The 27,949-nt window shown below is 36.8% G+C and overlaps 1 protein-coding gene across 1 annotated transcript in view; it reads right to left on the reverse strand.

Annotated features, from left to right (window-relative positions):
* Positions 1–17,859: 17,859 nt before the first annotated feature.
* barx2 (BARX homeobox 2) overlaps positions 17,860–27,949 on the reverse strand; it is an 18,087-nt gene continuing 7,997 nt past the window's right edge. Inside the window, exons 2-4 of the mRNA XM_058388270.1 lie at positions 25,016–25,328; positions 19,939–20,023; positions 17,860–18,816 (exon numbers count right to left, since the gene is read on the reverse strand). Of these exons, the coding sequence (XP_058244253.1) occupies positions 18,520–18,816; positions 19,939–20,023; positions 25,016–25,328 (695 nt within the window). The 3' untranslated portion in view covers positions 17,860–18,519. The remainder of the gene's footprint in view (positions 18,817–19,938; positions 20,024–25,015; positions 25,329–27,949) is intronic.

A 27,949-nucleotide genomic window follows, 5' to 3' on the forward strand; every position in this document is an offset into this window, starting at 1 on the left:
ATAGATAACATCCTGAGGAAGGACAATTATCTAGAAATACGGAAGCACCTCCCCAAGACATCAATCAGAAATAAAGGTAAAACATACAGCAAGATAATGATCCTAAACAAACCTCCAAAGTTGTACCAGGAATAAAGATAACAAAGTGAAAGTATTGCACTGGCCATCACAAATCCCTGACTGAAGATAAATGGACTAATCTGAAAAGGTGTGTGAGTAGGGAGGTCCGAATAATGCTTACTGAGCTACAGCAGTTCCGTCTGGAGAAATGAGCAGAAATTCCAGCAAAGTATTGTGACAAGTTTGTGGAAGTTACCTCAAGCAATTGATTCACGTTCATGCAGTTTAACGGCAATGCCAGCAAATACTAACCAAGTGTGTGTATATTTTTAAACCAGTGGAAATCTGATATAGTAAATTAAAAAATTGCTCGAATAAATCTAGCTCTTAGCTATTATTTTGAAATTTCTTACAGATAATCTTATCAAGATTCAAGACTTGAATCTTGAATCATGATTACAGTATCTACTTTATTCCTGTAAGAAATTTCAAAACAATGATCAACTAAATAACAACACAGGCAATGCATGGATACATGAAAGAAACTGAGATTGAATATCTTTAGTCTTGGTGTGTGTGTGTGAATTTTGGCCTTAACTGCTCTTAAATTATTTACAATAAACCTCCATGATGTAAATGTAATCACATGACCATGATAGTACAGTACCCAAATACATATCCTATACATATACATATATATGTGTATATATGTATATATATATATATATATATATATATATCAAATGTCAAATGTACTGCATATAATACTGCTTAAAATTCACTAAAACTGACAGTTTGCATAAGTCTAACATGCCTTTTGGCAAAAGCTATTAGTACCAAGAGCTCCACGTTTCACAATTTTCCCATATTCTGTGTTTATTTACTAGAAAATCCTGCTGTGTATGCCATGATTTATTAGTGTGTGTAAACGCCATTAAAAAGGCCAGGAGGAATTAGTCATAATTCAACGTCATGGCTGCTCTTTTCATCTAGACTCAATCAGGAAGCGTCTTGTCTGAGATTATTATGGGAAATCAAATCATTACCACCCACTCTATAGGAAAAATAAACATGACCATGTACTAAAGCGTTTGGGAGATGAAGACTGGAGCATTTATTCTGCTCTGCCCGAAATTTGTCAGGCTCTCAGAGCTAATAAAATGCTTTGACCTGACTGGGCTTATTTTTTTGTATTTTTTTTTTTAATATCACTTCCTCAGGCAGACATGTTAAGGGAAAACTAACAGTTGTCTTGGCTAATAAAGAAAAAGACAAATCTTTTATCACTTTTTTCTTTTTTCCCCAGAAGTGGCCAATGAACCATATATATACAGTGTACTACATTGTAAAATAACTAACTAACTAACTAACTAACTAAATAAATAAATAAATAAAAGGCCTCACACTTAGGAAAAATAATTAATTAATTATATATATATATATGTGTGTGTGTGTGTGTGTGTGTCTGTATATATTTAATTGCCTGTTATTATTTGCCTTTCATTTACTGCAATGTTATGTTTACATTACATTTATATTGCTTTATTTTTTGTACATTTTATTTTTCATAATATTTAAGATTTATATATATATATATATATATATATATATATATATATATATATATATATATATATATATATATATATATATATTTTTTTTTTTTTTTTTTGTATTTATATACTTTTACATGTTTTATATTATTATATAAAACATCTTTCTAATTAATGATTTCTTTCAGTGTGCTCATCACTAAGTAATTACAAAGTAAAGCTAAATATCCCTAAAGCATCAATGCTTCTGTATACATACTCACAAATCCACCAATCAAAGCCCTCAAGCACATACCTGTACATATCCGTTTGCATTTTCTATGTCTTAGTTTCATCACAGTTAAGTGGTTCTAAAAATCCTACTTGTTGGTGGTTGGCTGGAAGCCTGTTCTCCTGCCTGCGGCTTTTAAAGCGCTCACCTTTTCAAGGACATGGCCACATGAGATCTGTGAATGCATGGCAGACTGCCAAAGCATGAGCAGATAACATCGAGAAGAAAATATTACAGTATTGCATACTCAGTGTAAATTACCCGAATGTTTATAGCAACCAGCAGCAACACGAGGCCTGGGGCGGGACGAAGCCTCGAGGCGCTGACTGCCTTCCTTGTGGGACTGGAAGTTTGTGATGGTTTGACAGGCATTCAGGTAAATTTGACTCACCTGAGTAGTCAACCAAGAATCTCTCTCTCTCTCTCTCTCTCTCTCTCTCTCTCTCTCTCTCTGTTTTTAAGACACATAATAGGCTTTCTGTTTTGAGGTGAGGTGGATGTGCATGTCATTCCATAAGTTATGCACTAATAATTGGAGTTCAAATATTAGCTGCCTTGGTTAAAAACATCTGCTAAATAATTATATGCTAAAGTACTAGATGAAGCCTAATATGTGAATTGTGTTACCAGGTTGTTGCAAAAAGTTAAAAATGCTGTCTACTGGCCATGATGTCCTCTGTTTACTGTGCACTTAATACACCATAGATCGGACAACAGTCCATTGCAAAGAACCTGGTACACACGTACACACACCCGTACACACACACACACACACACACACACACACACAATTTAGTGTTTCTAGTTTACCTACACCATATTCCTCTTGTTAACCCAAACAAAACTAACAGAAACATGAGAAGAATATGTGAAACTCCACACAGACAGTAAGGCTATTTTTACCTCTGGACAAAGAAAAACTTTTTAAATGCTTCTTTCTCTGATACCAAATATTAATTTAATTTAATTTAATTTAATTTAATTTAATTTAATTTAATTTAATTTAATTTAATTTAATTTAATTTAATTTAATTTAGGCTAGAAATTATATGAAAACAATAAATATTTACTTGGTTATGCTACATTTATGTGTTTAAGCTGGTCAGTTAACTCAGTAACTCAGTAGCCCATAATGTATCTAAACTTAGCTAGTCAGTAAATCAGCTAGCCATGAAGGTAACTAGTCAGGAATGTAGCTAAGCAGGAACTTATCCAGTCAATAACATAGCTCTTTGAAAACATAGCTAGCCAGTACATTAGGTAATACACAATTTATCTAGTAAGTAACAGACAGTCAGTATCTTAGCAGGTCAAGAATTTAGCTGATCAGTAACTTAGCAAGTTAATAACATAATTATTCAGCAGCTTACCTTGTCAGGAATCAGTCAGTAAGTAGTCAGGGATTTGGCTAGTCAGGAACATAGCTGATAAATCATGTAGCCAGACTGTCATTAACATATCTACTTCCAGCAAACATTAGCTAGATCAGAAATTGATTTAGTCATCAACGTAAATATTCAGTAACTAATCAGGAACTTTGCTAGTCAGGATACTAGCATGGATGTGACTACTATCAATTTTTACTCGCTAGTGTTCTTCTGTATCTAGAATAGAGAATATTATCGAGTATAGCATGGACAGATGTGACTCATATGTGTGTGTGTCCTCTTTCCTTGTGCAGTTCTTGGGAAAACAGCCCTTTTAAACTTTTGAAACATGTAGTCATTCCTACCACTGCACTCACCAATGTGATTTTAACCTCTTATTTTTCTTCCTTTGATGGAGCCACAGTGCCTATAGCTGGAGCGGTGGGAATCCTAAAAATATATGAGCCATTTAATTGTGTTGATCAGGAGGACAATCATGTGCAGATGATGACATAGTAAAAACCCGGGTTGTGTTTTTCTTTAAAAGTGTATTTTTATTTAGATTTCTGTGGTTACTAATCCAAACGTCATTCACGGTCATGTTATTTTAAAGTCCATTACTTTGAAGGTCTTTGTAAATCTTCAGAAGTGTGTATGTAAAGCTGTGCATGTATGTGTAATGCGGGAGTGTGTAGGAATCCAACTGAACTCTGGCTCACCTGGTAGGGAGTGTGTGTGTGTGTGTGTATGGGTTTAAGGTATAAAGTCCAACTATTTCTAGGAAAAACAAAGTTAAAGTCAATTTCTTGCTTTATTTCTTGAGAAACTTTCCTTCCAGCGTTGCCTTTCCTCGAGCCCTGTACTAGTCTAACTAGCTATAGTGCCTGTCAATCAAGCTGAGTGATCCTGCCCATTGGCCATCCTGTGACCTTACGCTGACCTCTGATAGGAGCAGCCACTGGAATGAACCAGGTGCTTATGGAAACAGTTTTGACATCTGTCTTTGTCATCATCATGTTCAAAAGGAGAGAGTAAAAGCTCTAAAAAGGGAAACAAAAAGGAAAGAAAAGAAAAAAAAATACTTTAAAAACGTCAAACATCTCTAGATTTTTCGTTGCTGATTCTGTTGCACCTCCAGTGGAAAAATAAATCATGCAAAAACACATAGGAATGGATGAATGGAAATGGGAAGAATGATGTAATTTAACCTGCTGGGGCAAATTCATTTTTGTTTTTGTTTTTTTTTTAGTAAGGCATCATGTTAATGTTCAACTCTGTTTATGTTGAATGTGCGGCTAGCAATGAGCTTCCACTGAGTTTTAATATATTTTTAATATATTATGGTGTCTAAACTTGATCTTTTATCAAAAGTGTAAGGATATCAAGAATCCAGAGCCATATCACTGTGCAATTGAGTGTCTTGGTGCTCAGTGTTTGCAGAACTGAACTGCTCTCTTACACATGCAATAATTTCTTAGCATTCACTGCAATAAGCCTAGTCGCATGTCTTTGGACTGTGGGAGGAAACCCACCCAGCACAGGGAGAACATGCAAACTCCACACACACACAGTGAGCAGGAGCGAGACTTGAAACCCAGGACCCTGGAGGTGTGAGGCGAACGTGCTAACCATTGATGCATTTATAAATATTAAATTTATTTTGTGGCCACTTCTAAATTATTTGGTGGACTTGGTAACTTACGCAGTAAAGTAACAGTATTCATGTTGCAACACCAGTGTTGTCATCTTCGTGCATCATTCCAACAATTCCTTCTCCAAGAAGCTATTCAGTTACTTAGCTATTCAGTTACTTAGCTATTCAGTTACTTAGTCAGAAATGTAGTAATGAATAGTCAGGAATGTAGCTAAGCAGGAACCTAGCCAGTAAGTAACATAGCTAGTTGAAAACTTAGTTAGTCAGTGAATTAGGTAATACACAATTTATCTAGTCAGTAACTTTGCCAGTCATCTTAGCAAGTATTTATCTAATTAGTAGTTAAGCAAGATAATAACATAATTTCTTACCTTGTCAGAAATCTATCTAGTCACAAATGTAAGTAGTCAGGAATTTGTCTAGACAGGAACTTAGCTAGACAGTAGCAGTAGCTGCCATTCACTTCAGTTGGCCAGAAGTTTATCTAGTCAGAAATTGATTTGGCTGTTAACGTAAATATTTAGTAACTTAACTAATCAGGAACTTTACTAGTCAGGAACTTGCTAGTCAGTAAATTAGCATGGATGTGACCACTATCAATTTTTACTTGCCAGTGTTCATTCTTTCTGTATCTAGTACAGAGAATATTATGGAGTATAACATGGACAGATGTGAATCATATGTGTGTACTCCTTCCTCATGCAGTTCTTTTCCAAGATTTCCAGAGTCATATAAAATCTCCTGGTTTAGGCTCCTAGGCTCCTGTCCTGTCTTTAAAATACAATAGTTACCACAACTTAAGTATTTAATGGCCATGAAATAGAGCTTGACAAATTTACCCCAGACACATTCGTTAAGTTTGGGAGAAATTTCGAATTAGACAATTTGGCATCCTCTAACACGGCTAATTCTAAATCCTCTTGCTTTAGGTTGAAGCTTCAGGATCCAGTCCACTGACATGGGAATGCATAAGCGGAGGATTAGTGTCAAAGTGCAAGTCATACAACGAGTAGGCTTGGCGAAAGCATGTGCTGTTTGCAGAAGTGGGAAATAATACGGGTTTTCTTCACATTCCCAACCAATGGAACGGAACAGAGCCAGTCAGTATAGATTAAGTCCCATTGTGACTTGCAAATATTTTATAAAGCTTCAAGCACTGAGAGTGCAGAGATTAAGTCTGTTTATTGGTGATGTAAAGTTTACTCAAAAATAGGGGCAAGGATGACTCAACTGTGCAGAACAGAACACAAGGCCTTCAGGCTGGATTTGCTCACGCATGACGGGAGCACATTGCCTGCACAAGGAACATTTTCTATTGAAGCAGTTCGTCAACAAATACGTAATTGCGCAGCAATTTCCAAAGATGGTTGATCCTACATTACACAGTGCATGGTGGAGCGTGTACTCTCAATAGGGTGCTTTCTTGGCGTGAAACTCTGATTCTCAGAATGAAATGAAGTGAGCGTGTTTCATTTTGCTTTGATGAAATGGATTAAGAGTTATTTAATAATTAAAGGAGTGGCACAAGTTGTGGTAATGCTGGAGGGCTATAAGGGCATGCAATGTGTATTTAAAATCATAACAGTGTGTGTGTGTGTGTGTGTGTGTCCATCCACAACCTATTTGTCTGAATGAAGAATTCGGATGAAAGGGTTTATACTTTTGGATCTGTTCTAGATGGAGATTTGGGGATTTGAGGCAAAAATAAAGAATTAAAGCCCTGAACTAATGTGCACTGCAGCTGGGCTCTTAAAGGGCCCCAAAAACTTGGAGCAAAGAAGAGCATGGATACATACCCTCTCTCTCTCACTCTCTCTCTCTCTATCTGTGAAACTCTGAAAGAGACGTCGAGGTCTGGATGCAGCTGTGCAGGCTTGGCGAAAGCATACGACTTAATGACTTATATCATCAGCAGTTGTGTGACAGTAACTCTAACAATTCTAGCTTCTGCTCCTCCTCTTCTCCTATCCATCTTCTCCACTGACACCTGATGGATTATTCACATAGCCTAACCAGATCTGAGGCTAATATACAGTATCTAACCCCACACTGCATTACCTATGGGAAGTACAAGCTGTAAATCCTTTATAATGAACCGATAAAATGCATGTTTACTGTAGATAAAAAACTGAAGCAGAAATTGGTCTGTAGGAATATAACATGGGCAACAACTAAACATATTAAACGTACGACATACAATGCACTCGTGGCAAAACAAGACAGCCTGGAAATTAGTTAGGCTTTTGAGTTAATACAAGATATACATAGAAGTTACCATTAAGTTATATTATACCACAGTTCCATTGAATACATTGGAACTAACACTTGTATTTTTAAATAAAAAATACTTGTGTGCTTTTCTTGCTGTATTTCTTGCTAAAACAGAGTTTCAGACTGATAGTGTTCTTAGTCTGTGACCTGTTGAGGTGGTAGTTTAGTGGTTAAGGTGTTGGAATACTGATCAGAAGGTTGTGAGTTTGAATCCCAGGTCCACCAAAGCTGTAACTGCTGGGTCCCTGAGCAAGGCCCTTAACCCTGAGTTGCTCAGTTGTTTAAAGTGACATATTGTATGTTACTCTGAATAAGAGGGTCTGCCAAATGCCAGAGATGTAAATGTAGTATTCATTGATAGAGACTATAAATGCACTTCTGTAAGTCACACTGGATGACTAGCTATATGTCTTAAATGTTAATGACTTACATGGCAGACATTCCAAATACATGGGGAGGTCTTTATGTAGTTTTTTAGAAGAATAAGACTGGTTTGTAATGCAAGGTAACACTTTAAATTTAAAAATGGAGAGCTTTGCTTTTTTGGTGTTTCTCACTAATATGAGAAATAACTTCAAATGAGAAAAAAGAGGCTGGTGAGCGACCGGAGTGCGTTTGTAGCTGTTATAAGTGATAACAGGAACAATCCAACATGAAATATAACTATAGAATGATTAAAAATGAATAAGTAAATAAGAAATTATTAGATCTGGCAAATTGCCTTGGTATAAAAGGAATTTAAAACACTTCAGGACATTCTTGGAATCAGGTCGTGTCACACCTCAACACACCTTGTTGGCAATGTTCTTATAATAGTGCATCCCATTATGTTTGATGCTTTACATATTAAGCATGCTAGTATTAAAGGTTGAACATATCGTTTGAGATCTTTTGCACACATTTCTGGCAACAACCTTCAGAATCTTGAAGGATTTAATCTTCTGCTTTGAGCATTTTGGGGCATGATATAATTACTGGACTTCACAGAATTTCAATGTGAAAAATTGATGATTGATGAGATAATCACTTTTGCTTCCAGGTGTGGGAAAAGGTGTGGAGTTGGTCATTAGCCATGTCTATGAAAGTTTTGCATTGTAATTCTTAAGAATAGTGAATTTTTATAGGACTGGCAAAGAAAGTGAAATAACAACAACAACAAAAAAAGACCTATGAGTGACCCATCATTGCTCATCACTACATTCATTGTAAATTATTTAGCAATTTCAATTTAAAAGCTAATTATGTTTCTTATAATTTAAAAGGCTATGGTTTGCGTCACTTACAGGTTAGCTCTTCTTCCCTCGTCAGAAGCTTTGAAGCACTTTTTTCCTTGGTGCTTCTTGGAAATCCCTTAAGCAAGAAATAAAACTGATTTATGACCTAAGGAAGCCTATGACCTCGTGTGTGTGTGGGAGGCAGACGCCTGGCAGCATGCTGACCTGTGTATCAGGGTTAGCAGAGACAAGTGGGGGCGGCCGGTGGTGGGCTAATTGCTACTTTAAATACATTAGCTAAAGCTCTGAAATAAAAGACAGCAGCTGCATGAGCAGAACAGCATTACGTTGCTATTAATGAGGAGTTGGTGGAAGGAGAGCGATTACGGTCCAAGCTGCTGATTGCTTAATGATAGGAAGGGATTCAAAGACAATCAGCTTGATTGCACCTCCCCCATACATGATGTCAAGCTCTATTTCGTTTGGTGGAAATCTTACTTTTTGGAAATCATTGTAATTGGATTTTTTTTCAGATGGGGTAAACCATTGACACTGATAATTGTTTAATGTCATGAAATAGCCAGAAATGGTTTTCTGCATGTCAGAGATTTTAATGTACAAATATATATATAAATATATGAATAAAATAATGGAAGAAAAAGAAGAAAATATCAGGGTGGATTTATGGCACAATAAAATGAGTATTTTGTTCTAATTCAGAACAGCGACAGAGTTTATAAAATTAATAGGTAGGTGTGATTTGATCCCACAGAACAGCACATTCTGAACTGGCTTATTCTTCTCATATCTCATACCAACTAACATTTTTTTTATGATGCTATTTGACATCTCTCATTGTGGAACATCCACGAGACTAGTTAGTTTGTAGTTAGTTATCACTTGTGTTATAGTAGCTGTAAACAGTCATTCCTTCACCGGACTCCCGTCTTTCTCACTATTGTAGCTGATTAAAAAAACACACAGCTTGAAAATGAGGAGTTACTATAGAAATGGTAATACATTCGAACAAAGACATATTTATATACTTGTGATTTGTTTTGTAGCTGGAATGAGCTTCTGTTCTGGCCAATCAGAATCAAAAATTGTAAAACATCAAAAGTTTTATTCTACATTGTAATTTTGGTCATTAGGGGGAAAAAACACTTTGTTTATTAAAAATATATATATACTGTACATCTATTCCTTTGCTTGATTGTTTAATCATACATAGTTCTTTGCTCCATTCAGTCCAGCTACAGCAACGTGAGTTTCTACTTTACGCTTATATTTATATTAATGACAGTTTTTCATTCTCTGCATTGGAAGACAAGAGGGTTATTGTTAGTGTGGTTTAGGGGAGGATCCTCCGCTCTGGGTGTACTGTGGTTACAGCACTTCCCCTATCATAACAGAGAAAGAGGCGGACATGCGGATGTTTGAGCGAGTTTTTCTTTCAGCACCGATCTGTAGCCGCTGGATTGTAAAGTTAAGCTGACAGGTGAAGGTGTGCAAGTTCGGGTTTTTTTTAGCAAGAGGGCGGTGGGTTGGAGAACTGGATAGGGGGTTGATGTTACAGTTCCTCATCTGACCCTAAGCTGAACTTGAGGGGCCTGGAAAGAAAATTACAGCCTCTACAATTGGGGCTGTTCTACCTGCAGGCTATTTCCATAACCCATCCTTACCTAGCTGCACAACAATTACCCAGAATGCCACGGGCTTGCTGAGGCCTGCTGCACCAAAACACAATTATGAGACCCTTCTTTTTCTCTGTACCGTAGGATAAAAGTTATATATGTGTCAGTCATATGAAACCTTCAGGGGGGAATTGGTGGCTTAATGCTTAAGGTTCACGGTTCTGTGCTAGTGGCCTGAATTAAAATCTCAGGACTGGCTCAGAACCAATGCTGGATACTTTTAGCAACCATTAACTGCTAGGATACGCTCTCTTAAAAACGGGACCCTCAAGGGTTCTTGAAAGATTAATAGGTGTAGCTTTCTAAAAAGGTTCTACATGGAACCATTTCTGAAAGGGAATACCTTTATTGTAGGGAGCTTTAAAGGTTTTCCCACCAACATAAACAAACCGAAGAATATTTAGGGTTCTCAGTGGAATCTTTTTGTCCTAGAAGTGTATGTTTGGTTTGGAGCGTGCCTCATATGTTAAGTACTTTGTATAAAAGCAGCTTCCAAAAGAATAAAACCAAATGCCATCAATCTTCAGTCATGTTCTGAACCCTAGATGTCTTAGTGCTAATGCTAATGAATATAAAATCCAGACCATTTCAGACAAGTATAGACCTGCTGTGTGATCTAAATGTAATTATTCGGAAACAGACTGATTGAGAAGATGATTTTCATATGCAAAGGTGTTGAAGGAACGGAGGCAAACACAACATTTTGCATTCATATGATTATGAGTTCATTCCTGTCATTTTCTTTTGAAAAGAATTAAACTAACTCCTGTTGATAGCTATATAGTATTGATCTCGTCTTTGAAACTAGAGACACGGGACTAAGTACTGACTGACTGATTTGTAATTACAGACCATGTCTTTTTGTCAATCATGAATAGAATGAATAGTTTATCTAATACTGAACTCAGGTTACAGTCAATGTGGAGTTTCCTCCAGGTTCTCATGGGTTTCCGCTAGGTTCTCAGGTTTCCTCCACCTCCTAAAAATATGCCAGTGTGTTGATTGGCTAAGCTAAGTTGCCCCAAGGTGTAAATGAGTGTCTGAGTGATTCCCTGTAATAGACCGGCATCTAATCCAGGGTGTATTTCTGCCTCATGCCCTGGTATAGTCTCTGGAGTCACATGACCAAGTGAATATAGTTTAGTGAAGACTGCAGGCATTTTTATTAGTTTTGTATAGGGTAAATTGTGAAGCAGTAAAAGGTGTATCTGATAAAGAGGAAAAATATAGTCTGGTTGGTTTGTTTGTCAAGGATACAAATAAAATTTCCACGTTGAACTAAATCCATTGGGATCCATGCCATTTTTTTTAATAGACCCTAAGTAAATTAAGTCAATGTGCTAAGTTTTTCTATATTCAGTGCATTGAGCTTCTCCATTGTCATGAGGATGACAATGTTGCTAAGGCCACAGCCTTCCATGAAGTCAGCCGATTATTCTCAGCTTAATCTCTGATTCTTAGCTAGGACTCACAGCCAAAACCGAAAGAGGCTGAGCTGCCAGTGGCATGTTAGGTTTGATAGTTGTCAACATGCCAACTTGCCCTCTTTCTCTTGTAGCAGGTATGCAAATACTAAATACTGTCTTGCTTATATACACATGTCTGTACACCTTGTAGTGCCTGGGTCTCTATTCTGTGACACAGTCTGTTCAAAGACACATGAAAGTTTAGGAACTTGCTATAAAGGGAATTCAGCATGAGAACAGCTCTGAAGCATTTTGTGCAGAATTATTACTCTGTAGAATTATGTAGAATTGTATACATAATATATGGAGAATTGATGATGTGATCAGGATGTCTTTTTACACCATAGTGATAACCAGCTAGTTCAGTATCTAGCATAGTAGCAAGCTTAGTCAACATTTGCTAATTTTTCAGTTTTAGTGTCCAAAGATACTTAAAGTTGTCTCACTAGTCAATAGAAGGAAATAAACTAATTAAGCAGCAAAATAATAATCTAAAATCACTCAAATGAAGATGATGATGATCTCAACAGTGATGATGACATCATCAGTTTTCCATGCTTTTGATTGGCTGGTGTCGGTTGGTCATCCTGAGGCTTCTTCAAAGTACAAAATAGCTACCCAACTTGGTCAATCCCTGACGTTTAGTGTGTGAGTGTGAAGGCAGCATGCTGACCTGCACACGTTATTGCTGCTTGCAGTTTTTCATTGTGTTTAAACAGCACAAAATATTACAATACTTTACACCACCTTTGATTTATAAGTTATTTATTTAGCTCTAGTAACAACGATGGTGAAATATATTTAGGGTGACACAAGTAAAAACAGATCTTTAGCACTTAAATGTTTGGACATGCTAACAGCTAACAGGTCCGCCAGAGAAAGGGCGGAAACAAACACTTTTTATCCAGGGTTCTGTAGGAAGATGGGAGACAGCCAAACAGGGGGCGATTCTAGGATTTTCATTTAAAGGGGGGTGATGAGGGGTATAATAGAAAAAATAAATAAATAAATAAAATAAAATAAAGGTTTGACTAACAGGGTAGGATGGTTAACTTATTGCAGCATTCCACTGAATTGCATAGATGTGTATAACATTTGAGTACTGAGCAAGGCAAATACGAGTCTTCCTGATCACACACACACACACACACACACACTTGTCCTTTGATCCTCACTCTGCAGATTAAAGAACGCACTGAAAGACAGGAAGGAGCCGAAGTCTGACCCGCCATTTTCATGTGAAATTTAAAGCAAATAAAATCACTGATTCTGGTAAACTATATTTATGGTTTCTTAAGATTGATGTGTCAAATTACCCTTTTTGCCTTTTTTCAGCTTTCCAAATGCGACATATAATGGGTTTTCCCAAACCTCCACATCCATCGGTCCAAACATAAGACCCAACAAAATTAAGTGAAATGACAATCAGTGACACTGGAACTGGAGTGCTTGTAGCGAAGATTTCATTTTTTCATGTCAATCCCTTATTATTTATTAATCTATTATAAATTCTTGACCAAATTCTACAACAGACTGTGTGATAACAAAGGAATAAGTTGTCAATCAACATCAGACAGTGAGCTTGAACTTGTCCACTAGCTTTTTTGTCTACCTTTCATCACTTCCAATACCATGTGCGTGAGATTTGCGTCATCACATGCCATCCTCTAATTGGTGGTTTTTTTAGATGAATGTCATAGTAGTGCTCACATTCTGACACATAATTAAAAATTCTTACACTGCCAGAAACGTGTCCTTGGTTGCGATGACACTAAATCGGATGGCAATGAAATGAACATCTCAGATTCTGCAGCAGTTTCTAGAACATTCTTTCACAGTGTGCAGTTTTTTTTGTCTGCAAAGGTGGTCAAAAAAATTTGTACAGTGTACTGCTGAAGTCAGGGTGTTTGCTTTGTGTTGTGGTCATGCTTTTTGCAATTGAGTTACGCCTCTCCAAGTCATCATCCTCTTTTCATTTTTTTTCTCTACATTTCTGCAAATGATAATACAAACCTTTCATTTTCATTCATTCTTTATTAATTTTTTACTTAATGCTGCTTAGGCTTGCTTGAAAAAATCTCTCTAGTGACCTTGCTTCAGATTTTATAAACAAAGAGAGATGAATCTAAGCCGTGCACTCTTTTTTTTTTTTTTTTTTTTCCTTCAGAAGTGCCATTTCATGACATTGTTCACTTTTAACTGCTGACCCAGCTTCCTGTCTTTGGAACTTTAAGTGACCTTACCTGTTTTACCTTGCTTCAGGCTTGCTTTTACCCTTATCTTTACCTTACACACACACACATGCATGCAAACTTACTTACACTTAAGTACAGTGCATGCGCACACACACACACACACACACACACACACATACATACACTCAATGGTATGCACACATATTTTTGTGCAGACTGCAATCCTTAGAAAGAATAATATGATCTAAATTCAAGACGTATTTCAAAAACCACAGACACACACGGTTGGAAATGGAACCATTAATTGTAGCTGCTGGCTTGGTGTGTGTGTGTGTGTGCGCACAGAGGGTGTAGAAATGCACTGTTAGCTCATAATATTTATTCTAGCAATCATCCATGAATGCCATCAGCCCACACAAATACGTTACACACTCCAAACCTGTTGGTTGGGCTTGCTATGGAATCGTTCAGGTTTAAAATAGGGCAGTGTGGAGGAAGTGCTGCAAGAGATTAAAACGTGTTACAACACACCCTATCTCTTCTGTTTATTTGTAATTAAACAGGTTGTGCTGTGTATGTGAATCAAAAGAAAAGATGAATTATTTGTGCAGGAGAGCACAAAGCATTTTTAATAAGCCTTGGGTTTGTGCTAACTTGCTGTAATGCAGAAAAGGATGAATTAAGTGTTTTATGAATGAAATAAACCTATTCAGCTGCTTTGTTGGGAAAAACTGAATTCAGTGACCCGGGAATGATCGCAAAAAATTACTGACGTCAGCAAAACATAAGATGCTTGTAATGTATGGCCAAAGAGTAAGCCAGTGGAAATTGCTTCCAGGAAATTTTTCTCTAGTTTATATATATACAGTCTTATGCAAAAGTTTAGGCACCCCTTGATAAATAACAGATTTTGGTGATTTTTTAATTGAAAAGATGTTAACACAGTCTCTCTTGGAAATGGAAAAAATGCACAATATTTTCAGCAAACATTGATGCATAGTTACTTCTTATGCCATAAACTGAACAAAGATAAAAAATAAAAACATTATTGTGGCACTGTGCAAAAGTTTGGGCACCCTACATAATCAGTACTTAGTAACACCTCCTATGGCAGATATCACAGCTTGCAAACGCTTTTTATAGCCAGCTAAAAGTCTTTCAGTTCTTGTACTTGGGATTTTCTCCCATTCTTCCTTGCAAAAGGCTTCTAGTTCTGTAATATTCTTTGGTCGTCTTGCATGCACAGCTCTTTTAAGATCTACCCACAAATTTTCAATGATGTTTAAATCAGGGGACTGTGATGGCCATTCCAAAACCTTCAGCTTGCGTCTCTTTAGGTATTCCATAGTGGATCTCGAGGTATGTTTAGGATCATTGTCCTGTTGTAGAAGCCATCCTCTTTTCAGCTTCAGCTTTTTTACAGATGGTGTGATGTTTGCTTCCAGAATTTGCTGGTATTTAGTGGAATCCATTCTTCCCTCCACCCGTGCAATGTTTCCTGTGCCACTGGCTGCAACACAACCCCAAAGCATGATAGATCCACCCCCATGCTTAATAGATGGCAAGGTGTTCTTTTCATGAAATGCTGCTCCTTTTTTTCTCCAAACATGCCTTTGCTGATTGTGGCCAAAGAGTTCTATTTTAACTTCATCAGTCCACAGCACTTGTTTCCAAAACGCATCAGGCTTCTGTAGATGTTCTGTTGCATACTTTTGACGTTGGATTTTATGATGGGGACGCAGGTAAGGTTTTCTCCTGCTGACTCTTCCATGAAGGTCTTGTCTGTGCAAGCATCGCTGCACAGTGGAACGGTGCACCACCACTCCTGAGTCTGCTAAATCTTCCTGCAGGTTTTTTGCAGTCAAATGGGGGTTTTGATTTGTCTTTCTGACCAGCATACGAGCAGTTCTCTGCGAGAGTTTTCTTGGTCTTCCAGATCTCATCTTGACCTCCACAGTTCCCCTGAACTGCCATCTCTTAATTACATTTCTCACTGTGGAAACTGCAAGCTGACAACGCTTTGCTATCTTCTTGTAGCCTTCTTCTGCATTGTGGGCATCAATAACTTTCATTTTCAGAGTCTTACACAGCTGCTTAGAGGAACCCATGGTTGTTGAGTGTCCACAAGTGTGTGCACAAGGTTTGAAGAGTCAAAGTATTTGTAAAGCTTTGAAATTGGCATTTACTAATGACAGCTGTTGCCATGCATCAGATCTAATGAGCTGATTAAGGTCTGAAACCTTGTAAAAAGAATCTGAGACTCTGGAACTCTTAGAGTGCCCAAACTTTTGCACAGTGCCATAATAATGTTTTTATTTTTTATTTTTGTTCAATTTATGGCATAAGAAGTAACTATGCATCAATGTTTGCTGAAAATATTGTGCATTTTTTCCATTTCCAAGAGAGACTGTGTTAACATCTTTTCAATTAAAAAATCACCAAAATCTGTTATTTATCAAGGGGTGCCTAAACTTTTGCATAAGACTGTATATATAAACGAATACATTTTTACAAAGCCCATATTCATAAATCATTACAAATATGCTTATAATTATTTTCTTTATTATTCATTAACAATTCCTTGTAAGCCTTGCAAAAAAATAATAATAATAATATGCTAGAAATTATTAAAAATTATTAAAATGCGTTTTTAAAAAATTGCATAAAAATATTACATTTTCTGTATTTAGGATTTGATTTATTTGCTTATGAAAACAGAAACTATATATTGTCTTATTTTATATTTTATATTATTATTTTTTTTGTTTATTATCCATTTAGAATTAAAGAATTTATAATTATATTAAATATAGAAAATAGAGTTGCTGTATAATTATTCACAGGTTTTATTCACAAAATATTTGTGCAGGACACCGCATGGCATTAATGTGAAATATCTATGATGTGATTAACAAGATAATGCGTAACTAAATTTGAGGAATAGATTTTTATGAAATTGCTTACACGGAATTGTTAGTAATAAAGAATTATTAATTGTAATTCATTTAAACAGGTGACATACCACTGAGTGACCTTTGACCCTGATGTAAATGATTATTATCTTTATTAAATGTTATTAAATACACAAAAAAAAAACACACTCCATGTAGAAATTACAGTTTGGGTGGGGGGGGGGGATACATACAATTGTTAGCAAATATTTATAGTCAACTTTCCCAAAAAATGAGAAGTAAAATCAGTTGCTTATGCACAAACACTTGCAGATATTCTATCAATCTATATTTCATGTCATAGTAATGCAGATGTTTTCAGGCAAACTGTAAAAAAAAAGAAAAGAAAAACTTAACAACAATAGCATGAGCTTTACTATACAATTTTTTTTTTTTTTTACATAAGGCAGAAATAAGCCAGTTGCTGGAAGTGTGCTGCTTCAGATCTCAGTTTAGTCGATTGTCAGTCAGCAGGGTGGAGGTGTGTTCGCCTCTGCCTCAGGCCACACTGCCTCCTGCTCACACTCACGTTTGTCAGTTTCCTCGTTTTACCGGCTGCCATGGTGATTTATGAATTTGTCCATGTCCCTGACAAGTAAAGACAATTTATTTAAGGCATAAAAGCCTGGCTGCCTCAAATGGACGGCTCCACAACGGACGGCTCCACATTTCAGCTCCACAACACATTAACACAGAGGAGAAAAAATGAATACAATACTTTACACTGTCCGTAAGATCATCCAAGATATTTTATATGAATAGGTCACTTTGCAGGGTTTTATACAATTTAAACAATGCTTGACTCCTACACAAAAAAATAAATACAAAGCATCAATTATTCAAATATAGTTTATCTTGTATACAAAAGTCCTGAAATTATATCGTTAAAAAATGGGGCCATGATTTTAGCTAATTATTATAGCTAATTGATATTTAATAATAATAATAATTATAATAATAATAATAATAATAACTATTTTTTTGACTTTTTTTAAATATTCAAATGTGTATTAGAAGCTTGACATGAATTTACATGTCCAGACAAAATTTCTGTTTAAATTACATTCAATTCTTGACTTAAAAAAATGAAGGAAATGTTAAGAAAATATTTTTATTTATTTTATTTATTTTCATTTATTTTATTTAAAAAAAAATATCCTGAAATTACATAAAGCTTTTCAATCTGAACAGATTTCAGCTTTCTAATAGAAAAATCTGCTTTGATGGAGAATAATAATAATAATAATAATAATAATAATAATAATAACACATTTTATTATTTGTTTATTTTTGACCCCTCAAAAATCCCTACAAAGTCATATATAATCATATAAAAAATAACCTCCTGTACAAGTGTACATGTGTTCATTCATATTTGGCATTTAATGGAAAAATGCGTTTGAATGTGACAATAAAAAGGCACTAATACCTCTAAGGGTATTTCACTATTTCAGATATATGATCTTTGGCAGAGAACAGAGACACGGCTGTACACAGACGACACCAATTCAACAGAGGCAATAAAGCAGGCAGCCATTATGGTGTAGGAGAGCAATTCGCTCAGGAAAAATAAAACATAAACACTTACTGTTTGTCCGCTTGGTAGAGCGTTAGGAGAATTTTGCTGAAGTGCATTTGGCTACACGTGGGGGATCGTAAAATACTGAAAAAGGAGCCAAAGTAGTATGTAAAGCAACATTACAGAGTGAAGCACTGCTCCTTAAACGAGACCCAACGTCTTTTCGTGTCTTTGGCGCTATAGCGATCGGAACCTTTAAGTACTATTCGGTGCTCTCAGTCTTTGGCACGGTACAGATGCTAATTTAGCTCTGTGGTGTTAAGTGGGGAAGCTGTTCTCCATCTGAGGCCTCCAGATTCAGAGAATGGAGAATCTCACTCCTGCTTGTGCTCAGGTCTTGTGGTTGTGATTCAAACACTTCTCCCTGTGTTTTGAATTGCTCCTGGACCTCAGCTTGAACTTCCCCTCTCAGCCTCTCCTCTTCATCAGCCAGTTGGGCGAGCCGTCGTTCCTCTGCCTCGATCTCTTCCGTGGTGGGGATGGAGTTCTTCTTGGGTCTGCCTTTAGGCTTTGTAGGTGCCTGATGCCCTCCTTTTAGCACCTAGAGACACACAAGATGCTCTTTAATGGGACCGTGACAAATGAAAGCCAAAGCCATAGGTCAATGCAGTTATTACAGTGATTAAGGGAAGATGTGTAGTTGTTAAAATCTACCAGAGAGCTTTCGTGCTTGGATGAGATGTTGACCGCGCTGACGCAGATCTGCACTGTATCCTAAATCATCTTTCATGTCTCTCAACACACAGATGCGTACACACACTTAAGCACGCTGCCTCTAGGCTGAAGCTCTTTCTCGACATTATATATGGTGTACAGGTTAAAAACTGTCTAAAGGATTTTTAATGGTAGGGTTTGAATTTCCTCTGCAGCTTGGTGGTCCATTTTACTTATGAAATACAGACATCCAAATGATACAGTAAAGATGATATATATAAGTCAGCCTCTGTGAGACGTTTTAACTCCTGAAAGCATTCATTTAACGGTGAATCCAGTGCTATATACTAGATAGATAGAAATCCTTTGCACACTTATTATATAGAATAACTTGTAGATTATACATTATATTTTCATGATCCTAACACAAGTGCATGAGCAGAAGTGGCAACATTTTGTGATTTTTTTTTCCAATAGTGAAGTCACATGAAAATTATTCCTCTCTTGCTTTTTCAGATAAACCAGTGGTCAGAGCAAACACAAACAAAATTTGCCTGAAGGAAATGTCAATTCACTGAAGGGGACGGGATTTGGAAAGCAAAAGACATGCATTTGCATCTGGTAGTGCAATGCTTTCTCTATATCTTTATCTCTTTATCTATTATTGTTTCTGTTGTTGTTGTTGTTCAGAAATATCATCAGTATTTCCATGAGTTTTAGTGCAGATACTGACCTGGTGAATGGATTGATGGGTCTGGATGCAAGATTAATGCCATTATTTAAAGATATGCCAATGTTATATATATATATATATAAATAGCTGCACTAATTCTCTTTAACCAAATGACAAAATGATATTGTTAGCAAAAAAGTACCAATTGTTTTTTATGTCGCATGCCCTTTTGAGCAGCTCAAGCCACATCAACAAATAAGTGCTCATTTATGACTAGACAAATAGCCACTAGGCAGAAAGAGAAACAAAATGAAGGCTATTATAGGATGGACTTACCATTTTCTTCCATTTCATGCGTCTGTTTTGGTACCAAGTCTTGACCTGGAGCTGGGTGAGACCAAGGGACTGAGCCAGGTCCAATCTAAACAGACACAAACACACACGGTGTAAGAAAATTAGCACTTATGATCAGCAACAGAAACTGACAGTAATGATGAGCATCAGGGCTTTTTTTTCTTTAAATTTCACTTATCCAACAAACAATAGCAAGCAAAACTTTTGAATCCTTGAATTGATAACATTTATTTTTATATATTTATTGAAAGAAAAAAAACTCCAACTGGTTCGTATCTTTTTTTCTTTTTTGCAAAGGATCTTAATACATCTGCTACTCTATTCCAGATCCTGCCACATTAAAGAAAAGCACTGAGGGGTGCAGATCCCCTCTTCTCATTACAGTACCCATGGCAACAAGCATCATTTGTTTTTGTTTTCATTTCTACTGTATCCTGTATCCTGTCCTGTTATCCACCTGTTTCGTGTTTGTTCCATGATTGTTTTTGCGAAGTCTTGCCAATAGTATTGGGGTGGCTTAAGTGGTTAAGGCTCTGTTGTTGATTGGAAGGTCTGGGTTCAAGTTCCAGCACTGCCAAGCTGCCACTGTTGGGCAACTGAGCAAGGCCCTCAACCCTTTGTACTCCAGGGGCACTGCATCACAGCTGCCCCTGTGCTCTGACCCCAACTTCCTCAGGATATGCGAAGTAATGAATTCCACTGTGCTGTAATGTATGTGTGGTTGCCCTTATAATACTAAATTTTCCACACTTGTTCCCTGTCTCTAGCCTTATATAACACCAAGGGCATGCTCTGACTTGACTACTGTTAGGAAATATTTCTAAAATCAGGAATATAAATGGAAAATTTGACTAAAGTGAGTACTAAAGTCAGTACAGTGCAGCGCAGAACTATATCTACTATGCTAATGCACTTAAACATGTTATGGAGGAAAAAATGAAGATGCTACCCAGATCCCAGACTTAAATAATATCTTCATCTGTGATGAGCCTAAGACATTTTGCGCGATGCACTATTATTTGTTATGATAAGATGTGATAAAAAGATTACTCACTAATATTCTATAATTTGCTTGTCATACTTTTTGGCTAATATACAGTGAACTTCTGAATTGAATTTGTCTTAAGCGTGTCCTTCATCCTGTTTGGAATTTCCGCTAAAATAATCGTACTCCTATTAACATGACAGCAAAAGGGGAAGACCACTGATAGAAATCCTAAAGTCATCTGTTATCCTACCCATGAAACGCAGTGGGTGGCCGTGTCTGCCGGTCCAGATGTCCATCTAATCACAGCATAATCAGTAACACTGCAGTGACATATCAAAGGAGGACACATTGTTCGCTCTGGAATAGTCTTCCCAGACTCACTGTAATTGCACACCTTCCACTTAATTCTGTCACCATTTATCTATACAGGAAAAAAGGTAATCCTATCATACCAGATCATTGCTCTCTTCAAGGCAGCCGGGCTTCCTTTGGCCACTCCGGCAAGCTTTCCATGACTAATTCAGCGATTGGTTTGGCGGTAATGTGATAGCCATGGCTGGACTTGGACTGAACAGAGAGCACTGTATCAAACAGCCGTGCTATCAAACGATTGCACAGAGATTCCTGCCATGTCTTCCTTCAAAGTAGATCGCCAACAGCCAGAAAGGATTAACTAGCTCTACCGCACTGCCTCTCCCAGCCAGCTAGTCAAACCCTTCGTGTCACTTTGATGTCAGACACACGGATCTGTTGGAATTGGGCAAATCACTGCACACACAGAAATCAAATATGTTCCTCTTTCTGCACTCTGCTTCTCTTTTTTTTCCTGAGTCTAAGAAATGGAATGAGGATTCTGTTTTAGATGGAAATGTAAAGAAAGAATAACACATCAATAACACAGGACGAGAAATATACATTAATATAAATCTGTGAGTTCTTTTCACAGCCGCTCTTATAGACAATTAAGCAACCTTTTGACCAATCAGAGTTCAGATATCATGAGTTCTGTGGTATAACAAAAGATAAGAAAAATTATAATATATCATTTATTTTTTTAAATAATTTATAAAATAAATTAGATATCTTTTTTTTGTTTTCATTAAATTATATTAGATATATTTTTTATTTATTTTTCAATTTTATATAAATTAAGTCATCTGCCATTTGTGCTTTCATATGATTTGTTTAAGTTGTTTAATCCTCCTTTTGTAAACATCCTAATTACATTATATACTATTCCCCAGAGAAATACTGTTTCTCTAACCAGTTTTGACTTCCATAAAGTTTTTCTTGTTCCTTTGCCACTGTCGCAATACAGTTTTCTCAACCTAAGCCTGACTCCTGTACTGCTCCTTTATGACGATGTCAATATACAAATAAAATAAAGCTGAAATGAATTACTTTGGAGTATTGGTTTGTAGACAGGAAACATCCACCTACGTGGCACTTTAGGCTTAATTTAAACTCGATTGATGATGATTATAATCATCTGTACGTTATAAAAAACGATTAGGACTGAATTATATAAATTGGACAAATTTGTATGTTGGCATGTTTACTGCTAGTTTTTATGAGGTTTTGATTATGTGGCCGCTTGCACACTTTCAGCTGTGGCTGCTGAGCTGAAGAGCCAAAAACCACGAAAGAGAGAGAGAGAGAGAGAGAGAGAGAGAGAATGAACAAACAGACCAGTAATATGGTGATCACATCCTTCCTACACCCTGAGGATGGGGATTTCCCCTTTTTCATGTTCTTCATTCATCTGGGACTTTGATTAGTTAACTTCTAAGACTATATGGCAGGTATCAGATGTGTGTGTTTTGTGTGTGTGTGTGTGTGTGTGTGTGTGCATGTATATATGAAGTAGTGTAAGAAAAGTGGGGCCAAGTCCTCCACAGTCTCTACCTTAACTCCAGAACATACAGTCTGGCGGTGTTGATCTACCCATGAGTCTATTTACTTCAGAAAAACTACATTTCTCTTTAAACATATCACACAACTCTTAGGCATGTGTAAAGAAAATGTATGGCTGCTTTACCTACTTAGCCTTAGGGTGGACCCAGATCTTGTACACTGGAATAAACTGGGTGTGAGGTGAAGTGAGAATAGACCAGTTTAGAGTTGTCAATCTACCTAATGACATGAGTAGTTGGAGGAAACTCAAAGAACCCAGACGAAAGTATGTAGAAACTGTTTAAGAACTTTATTATAATAATTTGGACCTATTCACTATTTGAATAATTACAGGTATACTGAGCTCCTTAAAGGAACCTGGACCTTGCTGAAAAAGGAAACTCACTGATGCAGTCTCCAAGAGGAACCAACAGTGTATGAAGTGTGACTTTATAAGTGAAGCCTCTTGGACCGAATATCAGATTTTCTTTTCAAATCTGTTTTTTTTTTTTTGTCAGGTGAGTAAATCTGTCCTTAAACAGCCCTAAAAAAAGTATGAAACACTGTCTGTCTGTCTGTCTGTCACGTTTTTAACCTTACGCTCCTTCATGGATCGACTTCAGATTTTGTATCTTTAAATTTAAATACAGTCTATGCCATAATGGAAGTATGTTCAGTAAGGCCAACCATGAAGTCTGAAATAAAATGGAAAATGTGCGAAGGCTGAGAAGGAACGACCCACGAGAGGCAACCTAAGACACGCAGATTACATCATCTCATTGTACAAAGCTCCAAAGTGTTTTATATACACCTGTGTGTATATTAAATGATCGGCATGGAATCAGTGTAATTCGTTTCTGTTTGCTGTTATTGGCATGTGTCCCTGTTCTCTTGAATGGGGGTAGTGTTTCTTTTAGAGGATTTCTGGTCAGCCATTCAAAAGCCCAAGGTTAAAATCTTACTATTCTCCTGACTAGAACATTAGGTACCTAATGTTCTGGCTCATGCAGGTTAACTGTGTTTGACATGTTCCCAAAAGAATAAATCAAAATGTCGCAGTGATAATCAATGCCATTCAGTTTCCAACATCTGCTTTCATTTTTTTTTGTCTGTTGCTCATGAAAGTCTGTTTCGTACTTACGTGTTTCTGGAAGAATAACGAAGTAAAGGTTATGACTGATAAATAAATCAAAGTGGTGACCCTACTGAAGGAAAAATGTAGTATAAACACAGACAAGAAGGAGGTAATGGTGATGGACCCAGTGTTTGAACCTGACATCTTGTAAAAGTTTTAATACAGTTCACTAACTTACTAATAGTAAAACAACTGCTGCGTGTTTAAATGAAGAATAATCCAGTTCTTCGTGTTACAGTGGAGCGACCCAGTGCCTTTCATCCTTCAAAATTCTTACTCCTATAATTCTTACAGCTACTTTATCATTAGTGTCCTGGTCCGCAGCTAAAAAATCACCAAATTAAATCAACCATCAAACGCAGAAAATATTTAAATTCCATAATAAAACATGTTTAGAAATTATATTTTTAAAAGAGGACACAGAAGTCAGAAGAACAGGTAGTGAAATTTGGGGTCCGAGCACTGTTTGCACACAGCGCCCCTAGTGGTCAGATCTTAGGTATTCACTAAAGAAGGAAGAAAACACTAAAGATGAACATATACTGTTCATGTTTTGTGATTCAGTTTAATGCTAACACAGTGAAACCTGATTGGCTATTAGTGGTCATGTTTTTTTTGTTTTTTATTTTTAAATATATAACACAGTCATTATTCAATACAATGCAGTGCCACAATGATATTGTCACCAAATTTCAGCTTCATCAGACTTATGATCACTGAGAAAACCATTGTATAAAATCTGATGATCCAATCCCTAAGCTATTTTTATTACAAGGCCTTATAAACAAAAAGCAAATAAATAAATAAATAAAATAAAAACAGAGGTTTTAGGGTGATGGTATCCTAAGTCTATGACCTATTGATCCACTGTTGATATATTCATTGATAGAGATTTCAAAGCTCATTTGTATGTCGCTCTGGAAATGCCAGAAATGTAAATGTAAACTCTCTATTAGTGCTATTCTCTGACTTTACTTACTTTAACCTTTGTAGCTTTTCATATAAATGTGCAGGGTGAATTTTTATAAATAGCAGGTGCTGACCTGTCAGGAGTGGAGAGGTACTTCTGCTTCTGAAATTTCTTCTCCAGACCCATGAGCTGCAGCTCGGTGAAGATGGTGCGACTGCGACGTGGCTTCTTCAGCCGGGGGGCACTGTGCTCCGTCTCTGACTCGCTGCTGATGCTGACGGGCGTCTCACTAGGCACCGGCTCTCCTGGTAGTGCATGCTGGGGCGACATGATGGGCAGGTGGGTGACCCGACCAGGGGGTGAGGGCTGGGGAATGTGTGGCAGGCCGCTGGGGGGCTGACGGGTGATGACAGACAGCAAGGGGTATGTGCTGAGTGATGACGGCCCTGCAGAAATACACGTATTTAAATATATATGTATATATACGTATATATATATATATATATATATATATATATATTCAAAAGGGGTATGTGCATTATCATGATATGTGCTCAGGATCGCTGAGATTTATGAGATTGTTAAATACTACTAGATGGCAAATAAATAGCAAGGTATTAAGTCATAAGTTGTCATAATTGCAAAGTTGATCAGTCTGAGATCAATGTCAAATTATAAAATGGATCTAGCTGTAAAAATAATAATAATAATAATAATAATAAAAGAAAATTAAAAAATAACATCTCAGCAAACAAATACAACCAGGATTCACAAACTTATTTCTAGATATTTTACTGAAGTAATAAATAATATTAATCTTTTGTCTAGAAACAAATGTTTAAAATTAGTTAAAGTGCCTGTCTGCAGAAGACAATTTTGAGGTTAAAAACCTGTTTAATAACAGAACCTTCAACAGAGAAGTTAAGATATTTGGTTTAACACTGGTAGAATGAATTATGGAAGCTGGAATGATTTGATTCTTAATTCCAAAATGGATGTTAATGGCTGATTTCGATTGCAGAATTTAAGCCAAGACCAAAAGTGAAATGTCTCCTGACTCCCCACAGACGTGACACTTCAGTTCAGCAAAATGTTTAATCCAGATTCGGTAAAATGGCTCTAAATTGCACACGAGGATCTGTTTTACTGCTTCACTTCTGTCGTTGTCACATGCTTAGCTGCTGCGTGGCCAGTTTAAGCAGCCATTACAGTCCAAGCAAACTAAATCCTCACTAATAGCCTGTCCCTTCTCGCCTTAATGGTGTTGGGAAACGTTAAAAAGCTCGACCTGGCTGATGTAGGTCACTGAACTGCAGAGCTGCTCAGATGATGTAAGCGGTGTTTTACACGACACCCCTGAACCCCTGGACGATAATGATTCTCCTAAATCTCTGCAACTCTCTGCATTTCTCTTTCTCTCAGTCTCCGTCTGTCAGACAGCACTACGACGCCAGACTTCATAAAATGCAGAGCAGGACTCAAGAGATAACGCTTTTAAAGAATAGAGACGCTTTTAGAAATAAATATAGAGAGAGAAAGAGAAAGAGGTCGATCGTGTAGTGATAAGGTGAAAATGGGAGATTTTCAGTATGATCTGAACTAGTTCTGAAGATACAGTGTGTTTACGTTGTGGAAAAATGGGTTATGCGTTCCTAAGAGAACAAGACGGAGACAGTTTAGTGTGTCAGAATGAGAATGACTTCATTTTAGGAAGGTTCATTGGTAATATTCCACTTCAGCCACAAGTTCAGGCTTGAAACCTCTTAGTATCCTTTAAGTCACACACACACACACACACACACCTATTGTTTTACATTCATCTTTGTTAAACACTCTTTAATATGTCTGAGTCAGATTTTAATGTGACATGATGGTTCTTTTTTTTTTAATAAGGTGTGTCCTCAAATTGATATATTGAATGTTAATACTGAATATTGAAATATTGTATATCTTATAGCCACAAATGGGCTTAGTGGTTAGCATGTTTTGCCTCACACCTTTGAGGTTGAGGGTTTGATTCCTGCCTCTGTTCTGTATGTGTGGAGTTTGCATGTTCTCCCCATGCTTCAGGGGTTTCCTCTGGGTTCTCCGGTTTCCTCCCCAAGTCCAAAGACATGAATGTAGGTTGAATGGCATCTCCAAATTGTCCATAGTGTGTGCATGTGTGTGAGTGTGTGTTCTGTGATGGGTTGTCACCTTGTCCAGGGTATCCCCTGAATTGGGATCCTCTAGACTCCAGGTTCCCCATGACCCAGTGTAGGATAAGTGCTACAGACGATGGATGGATGGATGGATGGATGGATGGATAGCTACATTTATTGGTAGCCATGAATTGTGTAACTTGACCCCAGAACTTAATATATTGGGGAATATTAACTCCAGATTTCCGAGTTAATTACTGATCAGTGATCTCCATGCTTACTATCACTTTTGCCACAGCAGTTTAATCCATTTATTTTTATCTTCTCATTCATATTAATCTCAATATCCAAGCTCTGTATTAGCTCTATTAACGTTTTCACAAAGCAGCTTTGAAGAAATCCGGATGCTGATTTAGCCAGAGGTGACTGTGGTGAGGAAAAACTCCCTGAGACAACATGATGAAGAAATCCGTCTCAAAAGAAAAACCAGCCTTTTCTATCTGAAACCGGATGGTGGGATTATAAATCATTACCTTTTATTGCTAATTGTATACTATAAAATCAAATGTTGAAAGGATGTTCAGCATGAGCAGATTGTTAATAAAAGTGCCAAGAAAAGGACAGTGTCTATGATTACAGCAGCGGTTAAAATACAACAGATGTCGTGTTTTAAGTATTTGGAGTATTCCACTTCATGGCTTTCATAAATTAATTTGTGGCCACGCCTTTTATAAGGAATAACGTGTGTTATTTTAGAATGACAAAACAATCCCTTGCCCTGTTTGTGCTACACCAACATGCCAAAGAACCACAATGTTTTATTGAATATTAAATACTTCACACTTTTTTTTTACCAGATTATAATTTGAGCTAATTTTGTGACAATAAGACAGGTTAGTTCACTTACTTTGTTGTTATAACAGCAA

This window comes from Hemibagrus wyckioides, linkage group LG04 (genome assembly GCF_019097595.1).
Source record: "Hemibagrus wyckioides isolate EC202008001 linkage group LG04, SWU_Hwy_1.0, whole genome shotgun sequence".
In the NCBI taxonomy this organism is placed as follows: Eukaryota; Metazoa; Chordata; class Actinopteri; order Siluriformes; family Bagridae; genus Hemibagrus; species Hemibagrus wyckioides.